The sequence below is a fragment of the Eleginops maclovinus genome, chromosome 1 (assembly GCF_036324505.1).
Source record: "Eleginops maclovinus isolate JMC-PN-2008 ecotype Puerto Natales chromosome 1, JC_Emac_rtc_rv5, whole genome shotgun sequence".
Lineage (NCBI taxonomy): Eukaryota > Metazoa > Chordata > Actinopteri > Perciformes > Eleginopidae > Eleginops > Eleginops maclovinus.
In genome coordinates, this window is record NC_086349.1 from 16,517,709 (window position 1) to 16,538,698 (window position 20,990).

The window sequence follows — 20,990 nt, forward strand, 5'->3', positions numbered from 1 at the left end:
CTTCTCCCCGTATGATTGAGTGGTCTGTCAAAGCTGTGCGTGCGTGCATTTGCTCTCACAAACCTCCCCATTCATTCACAGCACATTGATCTCACTTTGAGACATCTCCCCATTATGATCAATATTATATTCATCCCCACTGATAGATTGCATTATGGTGAATGGAGCGGCGATGATAGTGTGGCCAGTCAGGCAAGAAGAGTTTATGATCCCATGAGTTTTATTTGTGTTCAGAGATGACTTGTTTTATGTCTGTGTGATTAGCATTCACAGCAAGGGTTTGATTTACATTGTGTGTGTGTGTGTGTGTGTGTGTGTGTGTGTGTGTGTGTGTGTGTGTGTGTGTGTGTGTGTGTGTGTGTGTGTGTGTGTGTGTGTGTGTGTGTGTGTGTGTGTGTGTGTGTGTGTGGTGTGTGTGTGTGTGAGCGTGTGTGGTGTAAGTGTGTGTGTGTGTGTTTTCCAATCCGTGGGAAGTGTCTCTGTGCCACCAGATACAGGACTCAGACCAACATGCTTTTGAGGCAGGGAGGACAAGCGTGAAATGAATTGTTCCACTTCATCTCCGGCCAGCGCTGTTCTTTTAAAGGGAACAATTTGTCGGCTAGCATACAAGTCAGTGTATGAAAGGAGGAGGGCACAGCAGCGATTTGGCGTTCCCGGGAGATCCTGTGATCCAGCGGTGATTTTCTGCTGTGGATATGGGGTGGCACTTCTGTCCCCTGCTCAAACAGACTTACAGTGTTTGGAGGGGATACAGTGGCAGTCAAAGTGCAATTGTTCCAGACAGTTTCTCAACCCAGAGACTTTCACACAGTAGTAGCTAGCAGTGACACTATGGCAGAAAACTGAATTAAATTCAACCATGTGATGCCTCTCTTTTTTCCCTCCTTACCTCCTCTCCCTTTGTCTCTCCACCACTGCTACCCTCAGCCTCCCTATTCTATGTTGGCTGTAATTGCAAACATGGCTTTGGGGAATCAATGTTGCTTTGATGATATGATGACACTGCAAGACGTTTGTTGTCCTGAACAACGTTTTGGGAGAAAATATGTTCTTTCGGTATTGGCACAATGTTGTAGCTTGTCTTGATGGACACCAAGACACATGAAAGCATTCACACACAGAAAAAGCACTTCATAGAGGTATGTTTCTCCCAGTGATGGATTTATGTCCTAAATAATTGAGCATTTTATATGTCTGACCTTAAAACGTCTAAAGGGGTTTATTTTGCAGAAATATCTAATATTTTCCACATGTTGGGAATATAAAACTGATACATAGATTAGCCGGCAAATATTTAGTCTGATTGATGTATTGATAGGATTAAAATACTATGATATGTAACCAATAATCCAGAGACAGGCAGGCAGAATGGTAGTGTTATTTTATATACACTATGTTGGCTTATTAATACTAATGGTTGAACTAGATGGGTAATTTTAACCACTTAAAATCTAATGCTGCAAATTACTTGCAAGTACATATATTGGATCTTACTGCTGATGGCAAATACTGCTTTAAATAAGTTTAAGTGTATTTAATTTAATATTGCATATTTTGTGATCTGTAGCTACAATACACTTTACCAAGGTGCATTCAGTATTCATATAAATGACAGATGTTAATGTTCTTGTGTGTACCACATGTTTGCTTACTTCAGAGTCCTCAGTACATCAGAGGGTCTGGTAAGTGGACTCTTTGGTCTCTGTGTCCCTGTGTAGTCTCTCGTCATTTCCTCCAGTGCGCATACACACACACCCGTTACACACATGCATTCAGAGGCTTTTCTGGGCTGTGTCTCTTTCATTCATGAAACCAGACTCATCCACTCGTAGTCATACAAGCAGACAGGAAGCAAACAAAACAGACAGGGCTGCATTTTGTGAATGAAGGCCAATAACACAGCTTGAATGAGACTTGTATGCTTGGCATCTTGGCAAATGCTTCTGCCTCTCCTACTATGAATGTCTAATTTCATTTAGTAAGCCTGAGAGACAGCAAACATCTGAGCAACAACAAAATCAACAACACTGCTTATTTGCATTTGAAGTTATATTTCCAAATTCATTCATTCATAATTCTATATCCGATTCTTATGTGTGTGTCTAAGCTTATCAATTGTAGTGCAAACATATGTTTTTGTGTCAGTTCATGTTTACGTGTGTGTGTTTGCGTGTGGGAAAGAGAGAGAGAGAGAGAGAGAGAGACAGGGTGTGGGGGCTGTGTCAGGAAGGCAGTGAGATTGTGTGAGTAGGCTAAGGTAAAGTGGGCTCTGGTGACGCGTAAAATGAGCTGGGATTTGGGGGCTTGTGGTTCAGTCTTAGTGTGAAATGAAGTTTTTCCCCTTCATTAATCACTTTATTATCAAACCCCAAGGAAATGACATACACAAAAACAAACACATACATTATTAAGTAATTCCCAAGTCTACCCCCCATAATAATAAATAACAAACACACAGAGAAAGACTGTCCTTGTATGTGTGGAACTCTCCTGACCTCTACTTCTGCATATATATTTTGCTCCTATTCAAGACATATTGTATTATTTATTGAGTTGTGTATGCAAGTGTGTGCATGTGTGTAAATGCAGGCTTGCACTAGTCTCTATTTCTGTGTGCTAAAGTGTAGCCTGGATATGGGGATTTTAGCCTCCGATCGTTGTCCCACAGTCAGAGCACACTGTGTAGGAGAGAGATTAGCAGAATCAGCTCATTCATGTGATGCAGCACCGCAGAGGGGTGAAGGGGAGAGAGAAAAAGAGGGATTGAGTTACAACAGACCAACAATATGTGTCACCACTGCTTGCCTAAGTCTTCAGTCGAAAATACATTTTACAGTCAACACATAAGGCATCCTTAGCAGCCTGATCTAAATATTTTCTAGAGAAATACATTGGTGACTGTGCTGTAGTTTGATTCATGTGTACACTGTTATTTTTGCTTTAGTTGTGCACAGGGCAGCTTCAAGGTGTGTCTGTGTACTGCATGCAACACCCTGAGCACCACATCTTAAGCTGGAGTTAGTCACTTAGTGTGGTTTATGACATTGCTAGCTAATAAAAAGTAATCGATCTAACAAAAGCATGTTTGCGATGCCACATGGACTCCACTATAAAGTATTCATACAGTGGAACTGAATATAATTCAATATGTGATAAACACAGTGAGAAAAGATGATATTAAAAAAAAAAGCAACATCATTATGTCTGGCTTTGCAGGCGATTGTTTCTGGTTACGTTTTTTCAATGGTATTTTTTTGTTATGTAAAGATCACAAATAAAAGTCCATTCCTGAAGCTGAAACCCATAGGCTTGCTAATCTCCCTGCTGAAATGAGTATGTGTATGAGTAAACCAGGCCAGTATACAGGTGTACAAGCCAGCAATAGAACATTCCTTGGGAAAAAGAGAACGGGAACATATCTTTGTGCTCATCAGCAAGTGAGGACAAACATACAATTCCTGTGAGACTATATGACTGCTCAGCAGGAGATGAGCAGCTAAACTAGCGGACATGAACAGGTGCTCCTGCCTAGTGTTACTGTACATCCCAAAATGAGCCACCACCTCCGAAACAGAAAGTCCAAGGACTTGTGAGGTGCTTATCAGGTAAAGACCAAATCTTCTACAGACAACATTTTGAAAAGTCTATCAAACCAATTAATTAAGGCAATAATATATTACAATAAGACTTTAAGATGCCAATGAAGCATGTTGTAAAAAGATTTCCTGTCCCTTCTCCTTGGAAATGGTGGTTCTGGATGTATGTCAGTTGGCTATAGTGTGATGTTGATGTGATGCGAAGAGGATAGCTTCAGGCTAATTAGGCCAGCTCTTCTCTGGCCTGCCCGGCTGAACATAGCGCTGCAGACAGCCTGTGGTCAGCTGGACCCTCGAAACCTCTCACTGACCACAGCGACGTGAGCGCAAACACATTATCACTTCCACTCAGGCCGTAGGCACTCTGTGCTTTCCTTCTACCTCGGTGAAGTGTAATATCTGTTCATTTTGGGACAGTTTCATGGACAAGGATTTAGTGGAGCTGTAGACAAAATAGATTTCAATGGAAATTATTTTGGGACTGTGTTAAGAGAGAATTATTAGCTATGACTGTGTCTATGAAGTCACCCCATTCATTTTTATAATTACCAAAGGAAGTGTGGGCAGAGAAGAAGATGGATGAGAGAGTAAAGCAGGGAAAGCAACAACTATAGAGCAGACGAAGCTCAAGGGAGCCAGTAAAGGGAGAATGGATAAAAAGAAATTGGAGATCAAACCAGTCAAGCCAGTTCAAGTTTAAGCCGCTGTTGACCTGTCGGCTCTAACAGCCCACTACTGCCAGCCAGCGACCAGGATTTGCTTTAAACCTGGATTTTCTGTTCCTCTTACACACTGCAGTTGCCAGTCAGCCAGTGGGATTATCGCTCTGATTTTGATACGGTTACGGTCGCCGTGATTTGGCTTCTGAGTCATCAGCCAGTCATTTTGATTAGCCACAGAAGATGTAACATAAGACTGCAATTAATTATCACTGTTTTTGGGTGTCTTTTAAGGTTTTAAGAGAAAATGTGAACATTGAGGTTGGTGTTCTTGTTACATAAACAGCTCTTAAGGAGAAACATGTATCTAAAAGGGTATTTAATCAACATGCTGGATGAAAGATGGATCTTTCTCTTGCTTTGTGGGATTCCATATTTTCTTGATGTCCTTTTCTCTTGTGTCTGATCCAATCTTCACCATACGTGAAACAAAAGCATTTTTTGGACGGCAGCACCAGACCTTTTGAAGACAATTTTGACAATCTAAACTGTGACATGCAAATGACTATTGGCAGCATCAGCAGCACTTCGGCAGCATTTCAAATGCATGCAGATCTTTCAGTGTTATGGTTGTGAAAAGAGTGTTGATACTATGAAATGGAGATAAAGATGAATCAGTGAGTGTTTCCCTTGATAAACCTGATTTTATTCAACCGTGGCATCTTACAGTAGCTCTTTTCTGTTCCCACTGCTCTTGGCTCTACCCTTCCTTAAACCTCTCATCCCTCCTAAACTCCATTATATTAGGCAGACAAAAAGTACCTTGAGGAATCAGACCCTCCGTTCTCTAATCGCTATAATTGCTATCAAAAAATTCCCTTTTACCTGAGCTCTTATTTTAATTCTATATTAAACCAAATGCAAATGTAGTGATTTTAACCTTACTCCCTCTACTTTTGCCCACATACAGCTCTTCAGATACAGATAGCGTTTCACACTGCCCTCTGCCCTCCCACCTTCAGTATCACCTTTCCTCATCCTACCTGTCTTTACATCTCTTGAATCTTTTTACACCTACACAGTGTTTGCTCTACCTATTGTTTGTCTCTATCTCACTCCTGTCCCTCTTTTTGTTTTCCTTATAAGCCTTTCCCTTTCTCATGTGTTTATCTGTCTGTCTGGGTCTTTCCCAATCAATCAATCAATCAATCAATCAATCAATCAACCAATCAATCAATCAATCAATCAATCAATCAATCAATCAATCAATCAATCAATCAATTTATCGATAATCCTAACAAGATAACACATTCATTGTCCTTTTCAGTGTCCCTTTCCTTAGGTGACTTACATTCTTCTCAGCTTCTCTGCTTTCACTTCTCAGCTTAAGCTGCAACTAAAGAAATCACTCTCATGTAAACTTTCGGTGTGAAGCAGAAAAATAAACCCTTTCCTTTATGGTGATGTCCTGCAGTTTTTTTGGATGATTAGCTCAATCCCAAAGCTTTTGGCTGAGAGACTGATGCTGTCGCCATTCCTCATCCTACCGTGATCCCTCTCCCCTCGCCACGCACCTCATATGTGTTGCTGTACAGGAAAAGCTCAGAGCATGCGTCTTAGCAGGTTGGCATAACATTAGAGGGAGCATGCTATTTGATATGGCGGTAATCTTCCGTTAAATCCCCCAAGAGTGAAACACAGCCGCCCGCAGCTTTGCAGAGATTTCAAAAATGGTTTTATTCTTTTTTTTTCTGTACAAGTAAACCACCTCACTGAGAAAAGCTCTGCATATATGTGTGTGTGTGTGGCATGTATGGGTGTGGAATTAGCGAGACTTAATGTCACTGTCCCTAGTAAAGCACTGGTTGAGCTAAGCACTCTAGTATTCGTTCATTGCAGAATAATGTGATTTAGTGCAGGGCACATACTGAGGGCAGCAGCGTGTCATCGATGCTTAATGTGTGGTTGGTAAAACCTGAAAGTGGCTGATAATTCTCATGGCTGAGCTGATCGGTTTCGTTTATATGTAGATTAGTTTGGGGAAGCAACTCCTCCTCAGCTCTACTCCACTTTTAAACCACTAGTAATGCATTTCTTAATTCTACTCTGTATACACTACTCCTTTTACGTACAGTTTTAAGGTTTTTCCCAAAGGTTTCTCTGTCCAACTCTTTTTTTCATAAAGTTCAAGCAATCATTTTTTATGTTAATACACTGCCTGGCCAAAAAAAGGTCACACACTCTAATATTTGTTGGACCGCCTTTAGCTTTGATTACGGCACACATTCGCTGTGGCATCGTTTCCACGAGCTTCTGCAATGTCACAACATTTATTTCTGTCTTGCATTACGTTTTTCGACCAAGACCTTGTATTGATGACGGGAGATTCAGACCACTGCGCAAAGTCTTCTCCAGCACATCCCAAAGATTCTCAATCGGGTTCAGGTCTGGACTCTGTGGTGGCCAGTCCATGTGTGAAAATGATGTCTCATGCTGCCTGAACCACTCTTTCACAATTTGAGCCCGATGGATCCTGGCATTGTCATCTTGGAACATGCCCGTGCCATCAGGGAAGAAATAATCCATTGATGGAATAACCTGGTCATTCAGTATATTCAGGTAGTCAGCTGACCTCATTCTTTGGGCACATTGCTGAACCTAGACCAGACCAACTGCAGCCACCCCAGATCATAGCACTGCCCCCACAGGCTTGTACAGTAGGCACTAGGCATGATGGGTGCATCACTTCAGCCTCCTCTCTTCTTACCCTGACGGGCCCATCACTCTGGAGCAGGGTAAATCTGGACTCATCAGACCACATGATGACCTTCTTCCTTTGCTCGTTCCTTTTGTTTTACTAAGATTTGATTTCACCAAAGGTTTAAGTGATCGCCGATCACGATCATTCAAGATTTTTGTCCGACCACGTTCCTTCCTTGAAGATGATGTTTCACCACTGTCCTTCTAGTTTTTAACAATGCGTTGGACAGTTGTTAACCCAATTTTAGAAGTTTCTGCAATCTCCTTAGATGTTCTCACTGCTTGATGCATGCCAATAATTTGACCCTTCTGAAACAGATTAACATCTTTTCCACGACCACAGGATATGTCTTTCGACATCACTGTTTAACAAATGAGAAGCTACTCACTGCATCACTTAGAGGTTAAATAACTTGTTGCCAGCTGAAACATAATCACCCATGCAGTAAGTATCCAATGGGAGACTCTTACCTATTTGCTTAGTTAAATCCAGGTGGTGACCTTTTTTTTTGGCTGGGCAATGTGTGTTTTCAATCCTATGCTATAAACAGCCGTATGAGACCCCCCGCTTTGCCCCCTTAAAAAGTAAACCAACCAAATCTATTGCTTATGTTTCATGTTAAAATGATGATAATGCATGTTTTAAGAGAAAGTACTGTAATTGTAGGATTATCATATTTTGCCTATTCCCTTGCTATGCCTGAGAAAAAGAGTTCTTTGTCAGATGAGAGATTTTAAAAAACTCAAACAGGAGATAATATACTGATCGATGATATGAGCTCACACTGGGATGTCTATGCTATAAACTCACTTTTGTGTATTTGAATGAAAACAAATGTTAAGTGGGTTAATGCATCTGTAATTACAACGAGATAAAATGTGTGGTTTTCTTTCAGAAATACAAGGAGTTTGAGCGGGCGGTGCGGGTGGAGGAGATTGATGGGCTGCGTCTGGTGAAGAGGCTGGCCGACGACATGGAGGAGATGTTTCACAAGAAAGCCGAGGCAATGAAGGTATGTTTCAACCTGAATAGTCATTCATCAGACTACAGCTAAAAATCCCTTAGAATTTAACTAAATATATTTCAAATTCAAATCATTTCAAAGCAAAGATAAATGTCAAGATGCCCTTGAAAAAAATCTACTTTTTATTTAGAAACATCTGCATTTGATCTACTTCAGGCCACAACAAATAACAGTAACCACATAATGACAAATTAGAGTAGAGATGTTGTGTCAGTATATCTATTCCCAGAGAGGCTGATAGTGAAAAAGCAAAAGGTACTCGACTGAACTCGGTGAAATTACTTGGTAAAGCATTTATTTCACTCTGCTGACCCTCGTCTGAAGAAGTGCTGTGGTGTAACATTGCCACAGTGAAACCAGACACGTCTTGCGTTTGCTGTGTGTATGTGGGAGAGAGATATGTGAAAGAATGGGTGCTGTGGATGAGGCGACAGACAGAGAGAGGCTGTGAGCCACCAATCAGTGTCTGTGTCACCGTATTGGGCTGCTCTGACCAAACATCAGTATCTAAGAGGACACTTTAAGACCAAAAACGCTCTTAACTAAAACTAAAAACTTCTATATGTTTTCAAATAATGTATTTAATGCGTACTTCTTTGATCCATTTCATTTATTTTACAGTGACAGTCAACATTTACCTTGAAGATTGAGATTTTACAAGCAAACACATGAACTGCTATCAAATATGCATTTATATCGAATTTAAGTATCATCTATTTTAAATTGAAATGCTAACACAACCCATATTTAAATCCAATAATTATATGAAAGAATAATCCCTGAAAGAAACCACTCTAATTAATGTGTACCTTAACTGTGATTCATATATTTATTTGTACTTTTACTTCCGATTAGGAAAGCCATACTTTCACTCATTTTAGTGTATTTTTATAGCGTGCCATCTCTGTTTATAAAAGATCTGAATGTTTCATCAACCAAGGTTTAATTTGAGCGTGTGTGTGTGTGTGTGTGCGTGTGCATGTGTGTATGCAGTTTGGGATGTGTCCACAGTGCTCTGCCTCTCTGGCCTCAGCTTTGGCTCCAGGTGATAGATCTTATCGAGACAACATGGTGATGTTAACAGAAATTGGATTTCTCTCTGAGAGTCTGGTCTAAGGATACAAGCTGAAAGGAAACTGAGGGAGGAGAGAGAGAGAGGGGGGCATAGAAAGTGACAAACCATTTCCTTGCTTTAACTTTATGTATGATTGTGTTATTATTATCTCTTGTGTATGGTACCTCTGACCACTCAGATTGCAGGACCATAGTTGTTGCAGTCAGTTACATTCCCCTTAAAAGCATATAGAAGGGTTCACATCTCCTTCCGTCCACATGTATAAATGTCGCCGCTGAGCCCATATAGTAGCCAAAGTTGTTCATGCTAATATACTGTAAGTCATCTGGCATTTTAAGAATATTAATCCCAATACTATTATAGCTTACATATTATAGCTAAGTCTTTCATCAGAAAGAGACATTTCTTATCAACCTGTTGCAACTCTGATATACTAACTTGTTGACAAGAATCTGTGTTGTGAGATTAGATATAATAAATCGCACAACAGTTCTGTTTGTGTGCTATCTCCTCGTGATTGTGTTCAATCCCTGGAGATATGAGGACTCAGTTTGCTAATCGCTTCTATAAAGCTACCTCCCCAAGAGTTGGAAACCTGATAATTGTAAATATCTTTGGGGTGTGGTTGCCTTTGTGTGTTTATATGTGTGTGGAGTAAAAGTTATTGAGGTTAATGAGAAAATGAGATGGTATACTGGCTTCAGAAAAGACAGATGAAAGCCGTGGAAGGAACAGGAGGAATTAATGTTATACGGTAGGAAAAGAATCTAGTCTAAAAGAGGCTCCATGCTGAGATCGGTGGAGAAATTAACCCATAGTCCTCTGCTTTCATGAATCCACTTCCTCCTAATTTCCCCTCCTCAACACTGACAGTTGACCTTGTGATGAATTGTCACTCAAGAACATACAATGGAAGTGTCCATGAGTCCTTTTCCCTCTTTTCCCTCTTTTTCCTCGTCGATTTATCTCTGCTTTTATTTCCCAAACTCTCATCTGTCTGTCTTGTGTGCGGTCTCGCTACTCTCCTTAAGCATCCTTCGCTCCTTTGTCTTTCTCCCATCTCTGCTCCGCCTCTTCTCGTCTCTCTCCTTTTGCCAAAGTATATGTGGCGCTTCAGCGGTTCAATTTCCGTGCAGGCACTCTCCCCTGTCCGTCAACGTGGTTTTATCTCCCTGTCTCCACGTCGATTCCACCTTTTTATCGCGTGCCACCACCTGCTGAGAGACAGCTGCCTTTGCTGTAAAGGGGTTCACCTGTATACACGTATGTCTGTATGGTAGTTGATGTGCTTTTTTAAAAAAGTGTTTAGGTGAGAGAGGTTTAGTGCTTTAATTCCTATGTTTTAAGCTTCTCATTTGAAGAGAAAAAAATGATATGGTCAAAAAACATTTGGGAAGATTAATTAATAGCATTTTAAACTACTGCAAGTTTTGTGTGGTATTGTGTGTTTGTGTAAGAGAGAGGGACAAAGTGTATGTATGTGTGCATATTTGCATTTTGAATTAATGTTGGTTGTGTTCAGGTCCCTATCCTCTCTACCTTATCAACTCCACATTATTGTTGCAAGTACAGCCTACTCTCCGTGTGACAAAACATGACAATTTGGGCAAGAGCAGTTGTGTATTTGTTTTGCGCTGTTAATTGCACCTCCACTATTATAGATACAAAATGTTTTAAAGTAAACATGTGTATCCACCTTTCATTGTGTGTGTGTCCTTGTTAGTAAACATGTTTGTGTATCAAGGTGTTTATTCCTGGGCTCAGCAAACATCTCAGCGCTCTGCTACTCTTTCAATTATTATTACCGTTTATCACTTCCTATGATGTTGGCATTTTATCATTGTCTGGCAGACATCAACTCCTCTTCTTTCCTCTCCTCTGCTCTGTTCTTCTCTACTCTTCCTCCTCTCCTCTTTCAATCTTGTCTCCAAAAAGCTTGTCTTCAGGCTGGAAATTGCGGAAAAAGCAGACGTTTAAAAGAAATAGTGAACATGTTGTTATCGAAGTTGAAAGGCATGAAGCTATTGTAATGCCCTCTTTGAAGTCAAGCACGCCTGTGTTTCATGTGACAAATGCACTTCAAAGCAGAGTGGATGCCTTGCTGCTAGGGCTGTTTCTCCTGTAATGGCATTCGGCCTCTGCATGCTTTGTACCTGCTGATATCATTTACCTGTGGCAGCTACGCCTCTGTAGGCCTCAACATGATTACCGGTGTAGTGCAGGGGAAGTCTGCATGGGTGTATGTTAGAAATAAAAGGCACACAAAGGACTTTAAATTGAATTTCTCTGCCGGCAAAACCTTCTATGAAATTTAATTTTCATTTGCTGACATATATGCGGAATTTTAAACATAAATTCAGCATTTCAGAAATGCTGATTAGTTAAAACTTGGGTCTTATTTAAGTTTTTTGCTTCTTTTCTGGTAATGATGAAATTGCAATTTTCTTGCTGAGTATGTGACAAAAGTTATTTACCAAGTTATTTTTTTTCAGGATATTATGGCTATTTTGTTGAATTTCTGTTGTTCTCAACAGAACACGTCTGATTCCTTTATACATTATGAGAGATGAACTTGCTTATCTAGGAATTGTCCACGACTTTTGGTAATTCGGATCAGGATTATAACGGTGTGGTCTGGCTCTGCACTCTTGTCCTTCTCCGTGACATACCCTGTCACACTGAGCTGACAGGACTGCTCCCCTCATTTCCCTAATTTCCTTCCTTAGCCTCAGTCTCATATCATTGCTGTGTGTGTGTGTGTGTGTGTGTGTGTGTGTGTGTGTGTGTGTGTGTGTGTGTGTGTGTGTGTGTGTGTGTGTGTGTGTGTGTGTGTGTGTGTGTGTGTGTGTGTGTGTGTGTGTGTGTGTGTGTGTGTGTGTGTGTGTGTGTGTGTGTGTGGGTTAAGAGTGATGGCTTCTAATGACGAGGCAGAGTCGTGACATGTACTGGCTGCCTCTGCGTTGTCGCTGGTTGTATTCCTGTCACCAAGAAGTAAGAGAGATGAGATTGTTTTCTACAGTGATGAAATGGAGGTGATGATAGAAGGATTGGGAAAGGTAAATGAAAAAAAAAAGATCAAAAGTTCAGTCCAGGCATGAAATAAAGTGTGGGTTAAGCACTTCATATTCCCTTTATATTCCCTTTGAGTCAGCAGAACTGCTGAGAACTTGTCAAGTATTGATTATTGGGACTGGATATTTCAAAGCACAGTCATCCCCCCTATCTCAGTCTTTCCCTTTGTATCTGTCTTTCCGCTATGCTTTGACTACTTGGCTTGTACCCAATCTAAATGTGCAAAACAGAGGAGGCAAAGTGTCACAGAGCACTTTTCCATTTTGTTGATGCTGCAACTCTTCTCTGGCTGGTTTGACAATATTAATTGCTGTCCCCAGTGTTATTGATGGGCTGACCTGATCCAATCCTGCTCAACACAGCTCAGGCCTCCATGGATCAGGCCCCTGGCAGAACCAAGACCCATAGGACATGCCCTAATTCAGTAGGCCAAGGCTTAGTTAGCATTTCCTCTTGCAACAGAGGAACACCTATACATCTGGCCAGGCAGAAGCATGCCAAATTATTCAGGAGCAAAATGGTAGCATATTTTATACAAGGTTGTGCATGTTTTGTAGCCATATTTATAGGTACAATCATTAGACACATTTGGTTGTGAAAAGTCTAAAGATACTCTCTACACATGCTGGCAAAGCTGATATATTTGGGTCGCTGTGAATTGTCCATGAAATATCAACTCTGTTACTCTTAAATGTACGGTAAATGTTTTCAAAAGATGGTTACATATAAAAGAAGGATTTAAGTTTGAAGTACAAATGCATGCTGAACCAACAGCACACAGCACCTCTGGGAATGTTTTTATGCGAGTTTATTTAGAACTGGAGTTGACTGTGGTCTTGTTCTCTGCTACCTCAGGAGAACATTCAGATTCAGGCCACTGCCCTCCCTTCTTCTTGGTGGAGGGAATTTGCCGAGGCAAGGCTTAATGCACTGCTTTAAAAAAGTCTAAGACTTCCTCTACCAGTCAATAATGTATGTGACCCAACGTCCACCCCTCCTCTGCTTCTCTGCCAGCGGTTGTTAGCATACCTCAGCTCTATATGACAGCTTTCGCCAACTTTCACAGCCCTAGTGTTGCATTCATAATGGATAGGAATTTGTTAAGGTCAGTGGCTTCATACGTCAGTATCCCAAACAGCAAGTACGGCACAAAAACAATAGGCCAATCATGTTGACAGCCAAATGAAGGGGATCGTTTATGAACTCTTCAAAGTGTAAACATGCTGAATCCTTTGTCAGGAAAATCATAATCTTAGGAATTCAGATAATGAAAGGGTTATGTGAGTCCAAATGTCATAGAAATGGAATGGGCAGGTGAAAGGAGACAGGAGGAAAAATGATAAAATAAGGAATAGAAAATGTGTTTAATCCAGGGGTAAGACATTGCTTCAACTAGAAACACCAAAGGGTCTGAGAAAACATTGGGTTTACTACTTTTTTTTTTCAGGTTCCAAAAAGTTAGGCCAGGTGTGGTCAGACCAAAAGATGATTTTGTCTCAACAGGGACCCATATTAATCCTAGCTGATCTGATGAATGATCTTGTTGCTGTAACTTCTTTTTTTATAGGCATCATTTCACGTGTTTCCTCACCTCTGCCAACCTGACAGCTTAAAAGTATCATAGAAAGAGCTGGGGGGGAGGGGCTAGATGACAACTTGTGGTTTGATTTAGGCTAAAAACAAAATCGACAAATAAAATGAGCCTTAGGAAATTAAGAATAAAATGAGTCTGATCCAAACTAGACCAGTCAGATCTGGTCTAATCAGGTTTGTGCCTGAAAAACCATCAGGGATCTGTAATCAGGTAGCGAGATGCCAGATCTTTCTACTATCGCTAACAAATCTAATCCAGTTGCCACAGCAAGTCTTGTTAGCTCTGTGTGTGAAGCGTTTACCCTGTCAGCTGAAGTGAAGGCTTGTGAATGTGCATGTTTGTGTATGAGCGTGTGTTTTCAGGGAGACAACAGGGCCTGCCTTTCTGACTGTGCCAGTTTAATTATTGCTGTCATCTCAAACCAAGCCCCAGCCTTGACAGAATGACTTGAGAAAAGAAAAAGTAATTTCCTCCCTCTTTTTACTGCATCATACACTTTGGCAGGACCACCTATTGACAAAAAAGACATGGCAGGCTAATTTAAATATATGCTAGACACACACCAACACATGCAGATAGACAGTGCACACATCAGCGTACGCCCACAACAACACAACATACACACAAAGACAAACGCACCACCTCTAGTGTTCATCCTGGTGATAGGCTGGAATTGAAATTCACAGCAGTGAATAGTACATACTTATCTCTAATCTGTTTTTCCAATTGAAAAACTCCCTGCTACTGTGCAAGTTATTTTTACCCTAGAGATTTCACTCCTGTCTTCCTGCATGGTTAGTTATACTACTCGAACAATGTGCCAGGATAGATAAATCAAAGGTTGGAATAAAGTGTTTAAATGTTCACCAGAGATGACATTAACATTGGACTTGTATGATGATGAGGAAATGTTGTGAGATTGTTAAAGCCAGGTTTTTCTCCTATGTACACATATGGTAGATTAACAGACTCAATCACAGGAGAGTGAAATTAAACATTTCATAATGAGGCACATTTTTCAGGCCATCGCACATCTGCATATGGATGGACACACACACATACAGCACATGCATTACATTCATTTAGACTTCATCACTTACACATTGATATACCTACTCTCACATTCAATGATTGACATTTTCAAATACGCCTGTAAGACAAAATTGGTCAAAGGGCTAATATCTTAACAGGTGTCAGCTGAGAAAAAACATTTTAAATTGCAAACACACACACCATCAACCACTCACAAATGCGGAAATGTGTGTTTCAATCGACACTACAGGCAACGCCTGACATTTCGCTGAGAGTGTGGGGCTAAGTGTGCAGACCTTTAGAGAATGTTATTCTCTCATTCCTCTCTCATCCTCCCTTTATTCCACCGTCCTTATCTGTGTTTGTTCTGACTGCATGCTTTGTTGTGGATTTCAAGCAGATACACCTTCCTCAGGTTTTTGTGGCGCCTTTCAATGCCTGATGCATGCATGCTTTCACACAGGCCTAAGATTTTTCTTTTTTGATTCTCAAAAAGATCTAAGAACTCCAGGCCAGCGAGGACACAGAGGCATTTACTATATCTTCTGCTGTGCTCTTATCAGACCAGGAAGCAATCAGAATGTATCCATGAATTGATACCCGAATCGAACCAAGCATAGAATGATATGCAATGATATGCAATGGCCAGGTGTGTTGCTATGGTGAAGAAAATGATTGGCCAGGATCTAGATTACAGTGTCCACTTCCCAAAACAGACTGCCTGCACACAAACACACACACACACGCACGCACGCACGCACGCACGCACGCACGCACGCACGCACGCACGCACGCACGCACGCACACACGCACACACGCACACACGGCTCAGCTGAAATAAGCTGGGCTGATTGCAGTACTTTTATGGCTAAAGCCATTTGAATGGAAATGCGAAGTGGAAGTGAATTACCAGAACTCAGAACCAAGGCCAGCTGTGAATAGCGGATATTACTTGCTATGAGAACATACCATGCAAATCACAGTTGAAATAGACAGAAGTAAGGTGTGTGTGTATGTGAGAAGCTGTTGCACAATAACCTTCCACCAGGTCTTTCCCCTTAAGCCTGATTGAAGTGCTGATATATGCCAGCCATGACTGTTATTTTGTATATATTGACTCTTGTGCCGTTATTTATGCCTCTTAATGTGAGCATTTGTATGTGTCTATGTTGATTATGTATGTGCATATACACATATGTAAGTGGGTGAACAGGTATGTATGTATGTAAATATGTATATGTTTATATATTTCTTTAATATATATTTGTATTTTTTAATCCTCGGGGTAGAGGGAAACCGTATTTCGATCTCTCTGTCTGTACACACAAACTGAAAGATTGACAACAAAGTTGACTTTGATCTTGAGTCACTTTCTTGTTGCATAGAAAATTGACAAAATGAAAAATAAATAGTTTGAAGCACATTCAACACATCCAACAGTGGAAAGAATCATACTTTTTCAATGTCAAGACAGTTGATCAGCTCAAGAACTTTCAATTTCAAAATATCCAAGCAAACACTCCCTCACCTTCTGTTGTTGCTTTACAAACACATGATTGAACCCATGCTCTTGTGCTCCCTTACCATGTCATCCATCTCCAGCACACATCATGCCTCCAAAATCATCTGCCTCCCTACCCCCAATCTTTCAAACATGACAGAGCCATGACACTCCCTGCACCCATAATAGCAAATGACTCTCATCACTCCCTCAGTCTACTTCTCACAGTATTGCTTTCTGGTCTTGGATACATGACTCTAAAAGAAATTATAGGAAGAAGAGCTTGCTTTAGCAGAAGCTTTGTCCCTGAACACCATCTTTATAAATGTGTACTCTTCAGTGTATGCACCCAAGTGTATATTTATCTGTTGTGTCTAGCTTGTTCTTGTGTGGAACGTGCATACCCATATTCACTTGTGCTAAAATCAATTATTAATGATAATAATAATAATAATAATAACAATAATAGATTTAATTTTTATAGCACCTTTCAAGGGACCCAAGGCCGCTTTACATGGGACAAAGACAGTCAAAAAACACAAGGAGGGCAAAAAATTAGACAAAAAATTCATAAATATCAGTAGGAGTAAAGAAGGGAGACTGTGATGGGTTAGGGGTCACCCATCACAGTCCCCCTGTTTCCACTCCGATTGCTATTTATATATTTATTAATTAAAAACGCTAAATAGAGTGGGGCAACATCTGCCTTTAATTTTGCTCACCTGTGTTAATGAGAGAAAAACCGACCGGCTTTTGGCTTTATTAAACAAAAACATGAACTGATAGTTGTCCTATACCCATCTTTCTAAAAAACTAGTCGATAATATATGTTGTATATAAACAGAATTTACTTGAATAAATCAGCCTATTGTCAGGATAACAGATTCATCTATTTAGAAAAGTGTGTGTGCGTTCGTAAAACAGCATGAACTGGTGATGGAGTTTTTTGTATTTCTGTCTAAGGACCCCAGGCAGTCATTTCCTCTACTGCTAAACCATTTAGGGAAATAGCCTCATTCCACGAGATGGCCAAATGTCTGTCTGTTATCTGTATATATTTATGTGTGTGGTGTGTGTCTTTAGGGCTTGCAGAGTTGTTCTAGTGCTAAGGGGTAGTTATTAAGCCAGTGGTAAAGCTAATTTTTATGTAGCTTTTTCACTTTTTCACACCCTGTTTTTCCCCCCCTCTCCCGTAGAGACTGGTAGAGGCAGCAGAGGAAGCCCACCTACAGCATGAGGAGGATCCAGACCTACAGGTATGTTTTAAATATATCCACATCTCCAGTTTAATCTGAACAACAATTAATGGGTTCATTTCCTGTTCTTGTAAGCTAATTAAAAAATGATGCTCCAATGTATCCTTCACAAGCCAGAGCTTCTGTGATCAGACCCCAGTGAGAAAAAGGGTTTAGAGAATAAAAAGTGCCTCTGTAACAGAACAGAGGAGAGACAGCGAGAAAAGGCATTAGGAATTGTGTTCTGCAGTCTGTTTCGCTTGACTAAGCTTAACAGTGTTTTCTCTTTTAAAAGTGTATTTGTCCACTTCTCTCTATAATCATTTTGTCAGCATATGCTTCGCTCTACTGCAGACACCCTATCAGGTTTTCACAGTCTCACAACAAAACAGACGTTCCAAACAAACATGCAAATAAAGAAAATTATATAAACAAGAGTTTTTTTTAAGTAATTGAACAAACCTAAATCCCTCCTGACTAGTGATCATTTTCTGCGGATTTATGGGTGCATCTCGTTTAATTATGTTACAATCTGTGCAAAAAAAACTGACACTGACAGAAAGTGAGACATGACATCTAGGTAATAGACTGAATAGAAAGATTTCTCAGGAAAGTCAAGAGATGTGCATGCATGCAGGGGGTAGAAAACAAATTAGAATGACTGAGAGGTCATGAGGGGAGATCATGAGTAGTTGTTTTAAAGCCATACATGAATCACAAAAGTAATGTGTTCAATATCTCAAGAAGTAGGCCTTGCTTTTGGCAGAATTAGGTATTAGTATCTGGATTTCAAATGGTGCAGAGTACCGTAAGGCATTTCATAGTTTTGCACTCCCACTTTAATGTTAAACTCAGGTGGTGTGGTTATTGCTCTTTGTTCAATGCTTTTTTGATCAGTCTGGCATACACTGTCCGCGTGCCAAAAATATATTGGAAATGCAAGGTGCTAAAAATTGTTTGCCTGGTTTTCTACAATTAAGTTGACCTTACGTTCTAGATGGGATATATTGTAAATTAAGATCAGTGTACACTAGTTTTTGTGCAGAACTTTCCTCTGGTCAGAGCTTCCATTTTTCCATTGACAAAAGCTGGTCTTACATATTTTATTGAGTTTAGTTTGGTTGTGTTTTGATACTGGTATAGACATTGTTTTTAGGGACAAAAACAAGTTGCTTATATTCAATATGCCTTAACAGAAAAGTATGCAATTTTTTTAGGACTGTTCTCTATATTAATTATTGAAAAATGAAAATGATTTAATTGAAATTAAATGCCTATTACCAATTCTCACACTCATGGTGTATGTTTTATATTTGTTTATGTAATTATATAATCATTCAGCTACACTACCTTCTACTTCTCCAGTTATTTTAGTGGTTTGTTGTTTGAATTCTCAGTCTAAATAGAATATATTTTCTGCTCAGTTAGCACATTGTAAATGGATCTAGAGGTGTTTGATAGTAATAACTACACACTAAATTGTTTGTGGGAAGTATCTTAGCATCAATTTATCTTCAGTTTTCTTGCTGGAAAGTTATTTTGGAAAACAGATTTTTAGAGTTTGAAACATAAACCATGAATTATTAATTGTATTCTCATTGTTATATATAAAACTCTAAAAAATGCAAACTACTCCAGGGGAGTTCCACCCTCATTCCTCAGACTTGGGCAAATGCATTCAGTTAATCATATCTGCATACACAGCCCCAAACCCAGCCTCTGCTCTCATGGTTCTGCCTCAAATCCATTTGAGCAGCTTTAATTTTTAGAGTGCAGTTTTGTAGTGTGAGTGAGGTAGAGAGAGAGAGGTAGAGAGAGAGAGAGAGAGAGAGCGAGAGAGAGAGAGAGAGAATTTGCGTCTTTTTGACTGGATTTCAAACGCATCATGCACATTGCAAAACAGAGTTTATAAAAGTAGGAGGAGCAAGTGCAGAAACTTGAGTTTTAAAGAGGAAATGTGATGGTAAGCTGACTTGGGCGTATTTTCTGCTCAACCACTTATAAAGTGTGTGTGTGGCTAACGTTATGTGTATGTCTGTGTCTCTGCCCGTGGTGGTTGGCATGCGTTTACTCTGTCAGCTCTTTAAAGCATTACAGTGAATGCCCTGTGGTTTTATCTTCTGCCATAGGCCTTTAAGTGGCTCAATTACTAAATGTAACCACTGAATGTCCAGCTCTTAATCTTTCATCCGCTAAACACATTTTCTCCCTGTTTCAATCATTTCCCACAATGTAGCACGTTAACAATGCTTCTGAGAGGAGCAGCACTTGGCATGTGTGAACCTATTTGTTTAAGATCTTATTAATCAACGTAAGATTATTCAGCAAATATTTTGATAATAAATTAATTGTTTAACAAGAAAAGAACTCCAAACGAAAATGTGAGGATACACTGTTATTACATAATGAATCAATTTGAAGAAAATAATTGGGAGATTAATTGATGATAAAAAATAATCATTAGCTGCAGGCTTATAGATAACGCAACATCACACAGAGATACCGCAGCTTTAGTGGTGTTTGATGTAAAACAAATAAATAAGCTGCTGTTCTTAACATAGAGTTTAAGCTCCCATGGATAAAAAAAATCTTCTGTCAAGACAATTTTGTGCTGAAAAATAAGGGATCCACATTTAGACCCTAATGCAAACCATTCAGACATATGTTAATTAAACTGTTTCCAATGCTCTCCGTCAAAATGACAGCCACAAAAAAGTCTGATGCAACCTCTGGCAATCGCATCAAGCTCAATCTGTGTTTGAAAATCATTATGGAAAATAAGTATATCACCAGCTGAATCAACACATACACCGGGAGATCAGTCAGTAAAGAAAATTGTAATATGTAATCAAAATATAGCTTTTTTTTTTTGGTGTTTGTATGTTCTTTAGCCAATGACCATCTATTGTTGTTCCCGAAAGACTTCCACCTACTCCTCATCGGACAGTGAGGAAACTCACAACAGAAAAAGATACTAGTACACTTGCTCGTATTTAGAGAAGTTGCCTGTTTCAAACACGCATGCAAGTGGAGTTCAAAATACATTTTCCCTGTACAGGTTGTAAATGGGAATGTGTGCTGTATATTTGTATCAATCTTATTTTATTTTTACTTTTTAAAAATATTATATTTGTGTTGTTGATGCATGTGAACCAAACTGTTTCCCCAGATACATATCTCTGTTGTTACATTTTCTTTTGGAGATGTGTGTGCATCTTTATGCGTGTGTCATTTTTGTTGTGGACACTTTGTGTCTTCATATGCTGCTTGAGGGGCAGTAACACTGTGTAGGCTCACAGTGATGCTTTATGCCAGTAATTACTTGGCGGAGATGACTCGAGCCCAGCGAAGTCAGTGTCCCTTTGTTTCAGCTTTAATGACACAGCTCCCGAGCTGATAATGGCTGGTAGAGTACCTATAGTGTAATGTAGAGTTTGA

At 39.9% G+C, this 20,990-nt stretch overlaps 1 protein-coding gene across 4 annotated transcripts in view; it reads left to right on the forward strand.

Moving 5' to 3' along the window:
• cacna2d3a (calcium channel, voltage-dependent, alpha 2/delta subunit 3a) overlaps nt 1-20,990 on the forward strand; it is a 108,159-nt gene that overhangs the window by 19,477 nt on the left and 67,692 nt on the right. For all 4 annotated transcript variants that reach the window (XM_063884449.1, XM_063884458.1, XM_063884467.1 and 1 more), the window contains 2 exons: nt 7,915-8,031; nt 17,514-17,573. In XM_063884449.1, the coding sequence (XP_063740519.1) occupies nt 7,915-8,031; nt 17,514-17,573 (177 nt within the window). The remainder of the gene's footprint in view (nt 1-7,914; nt 8,032-17,513; nt 17,574-20,990) is intronic.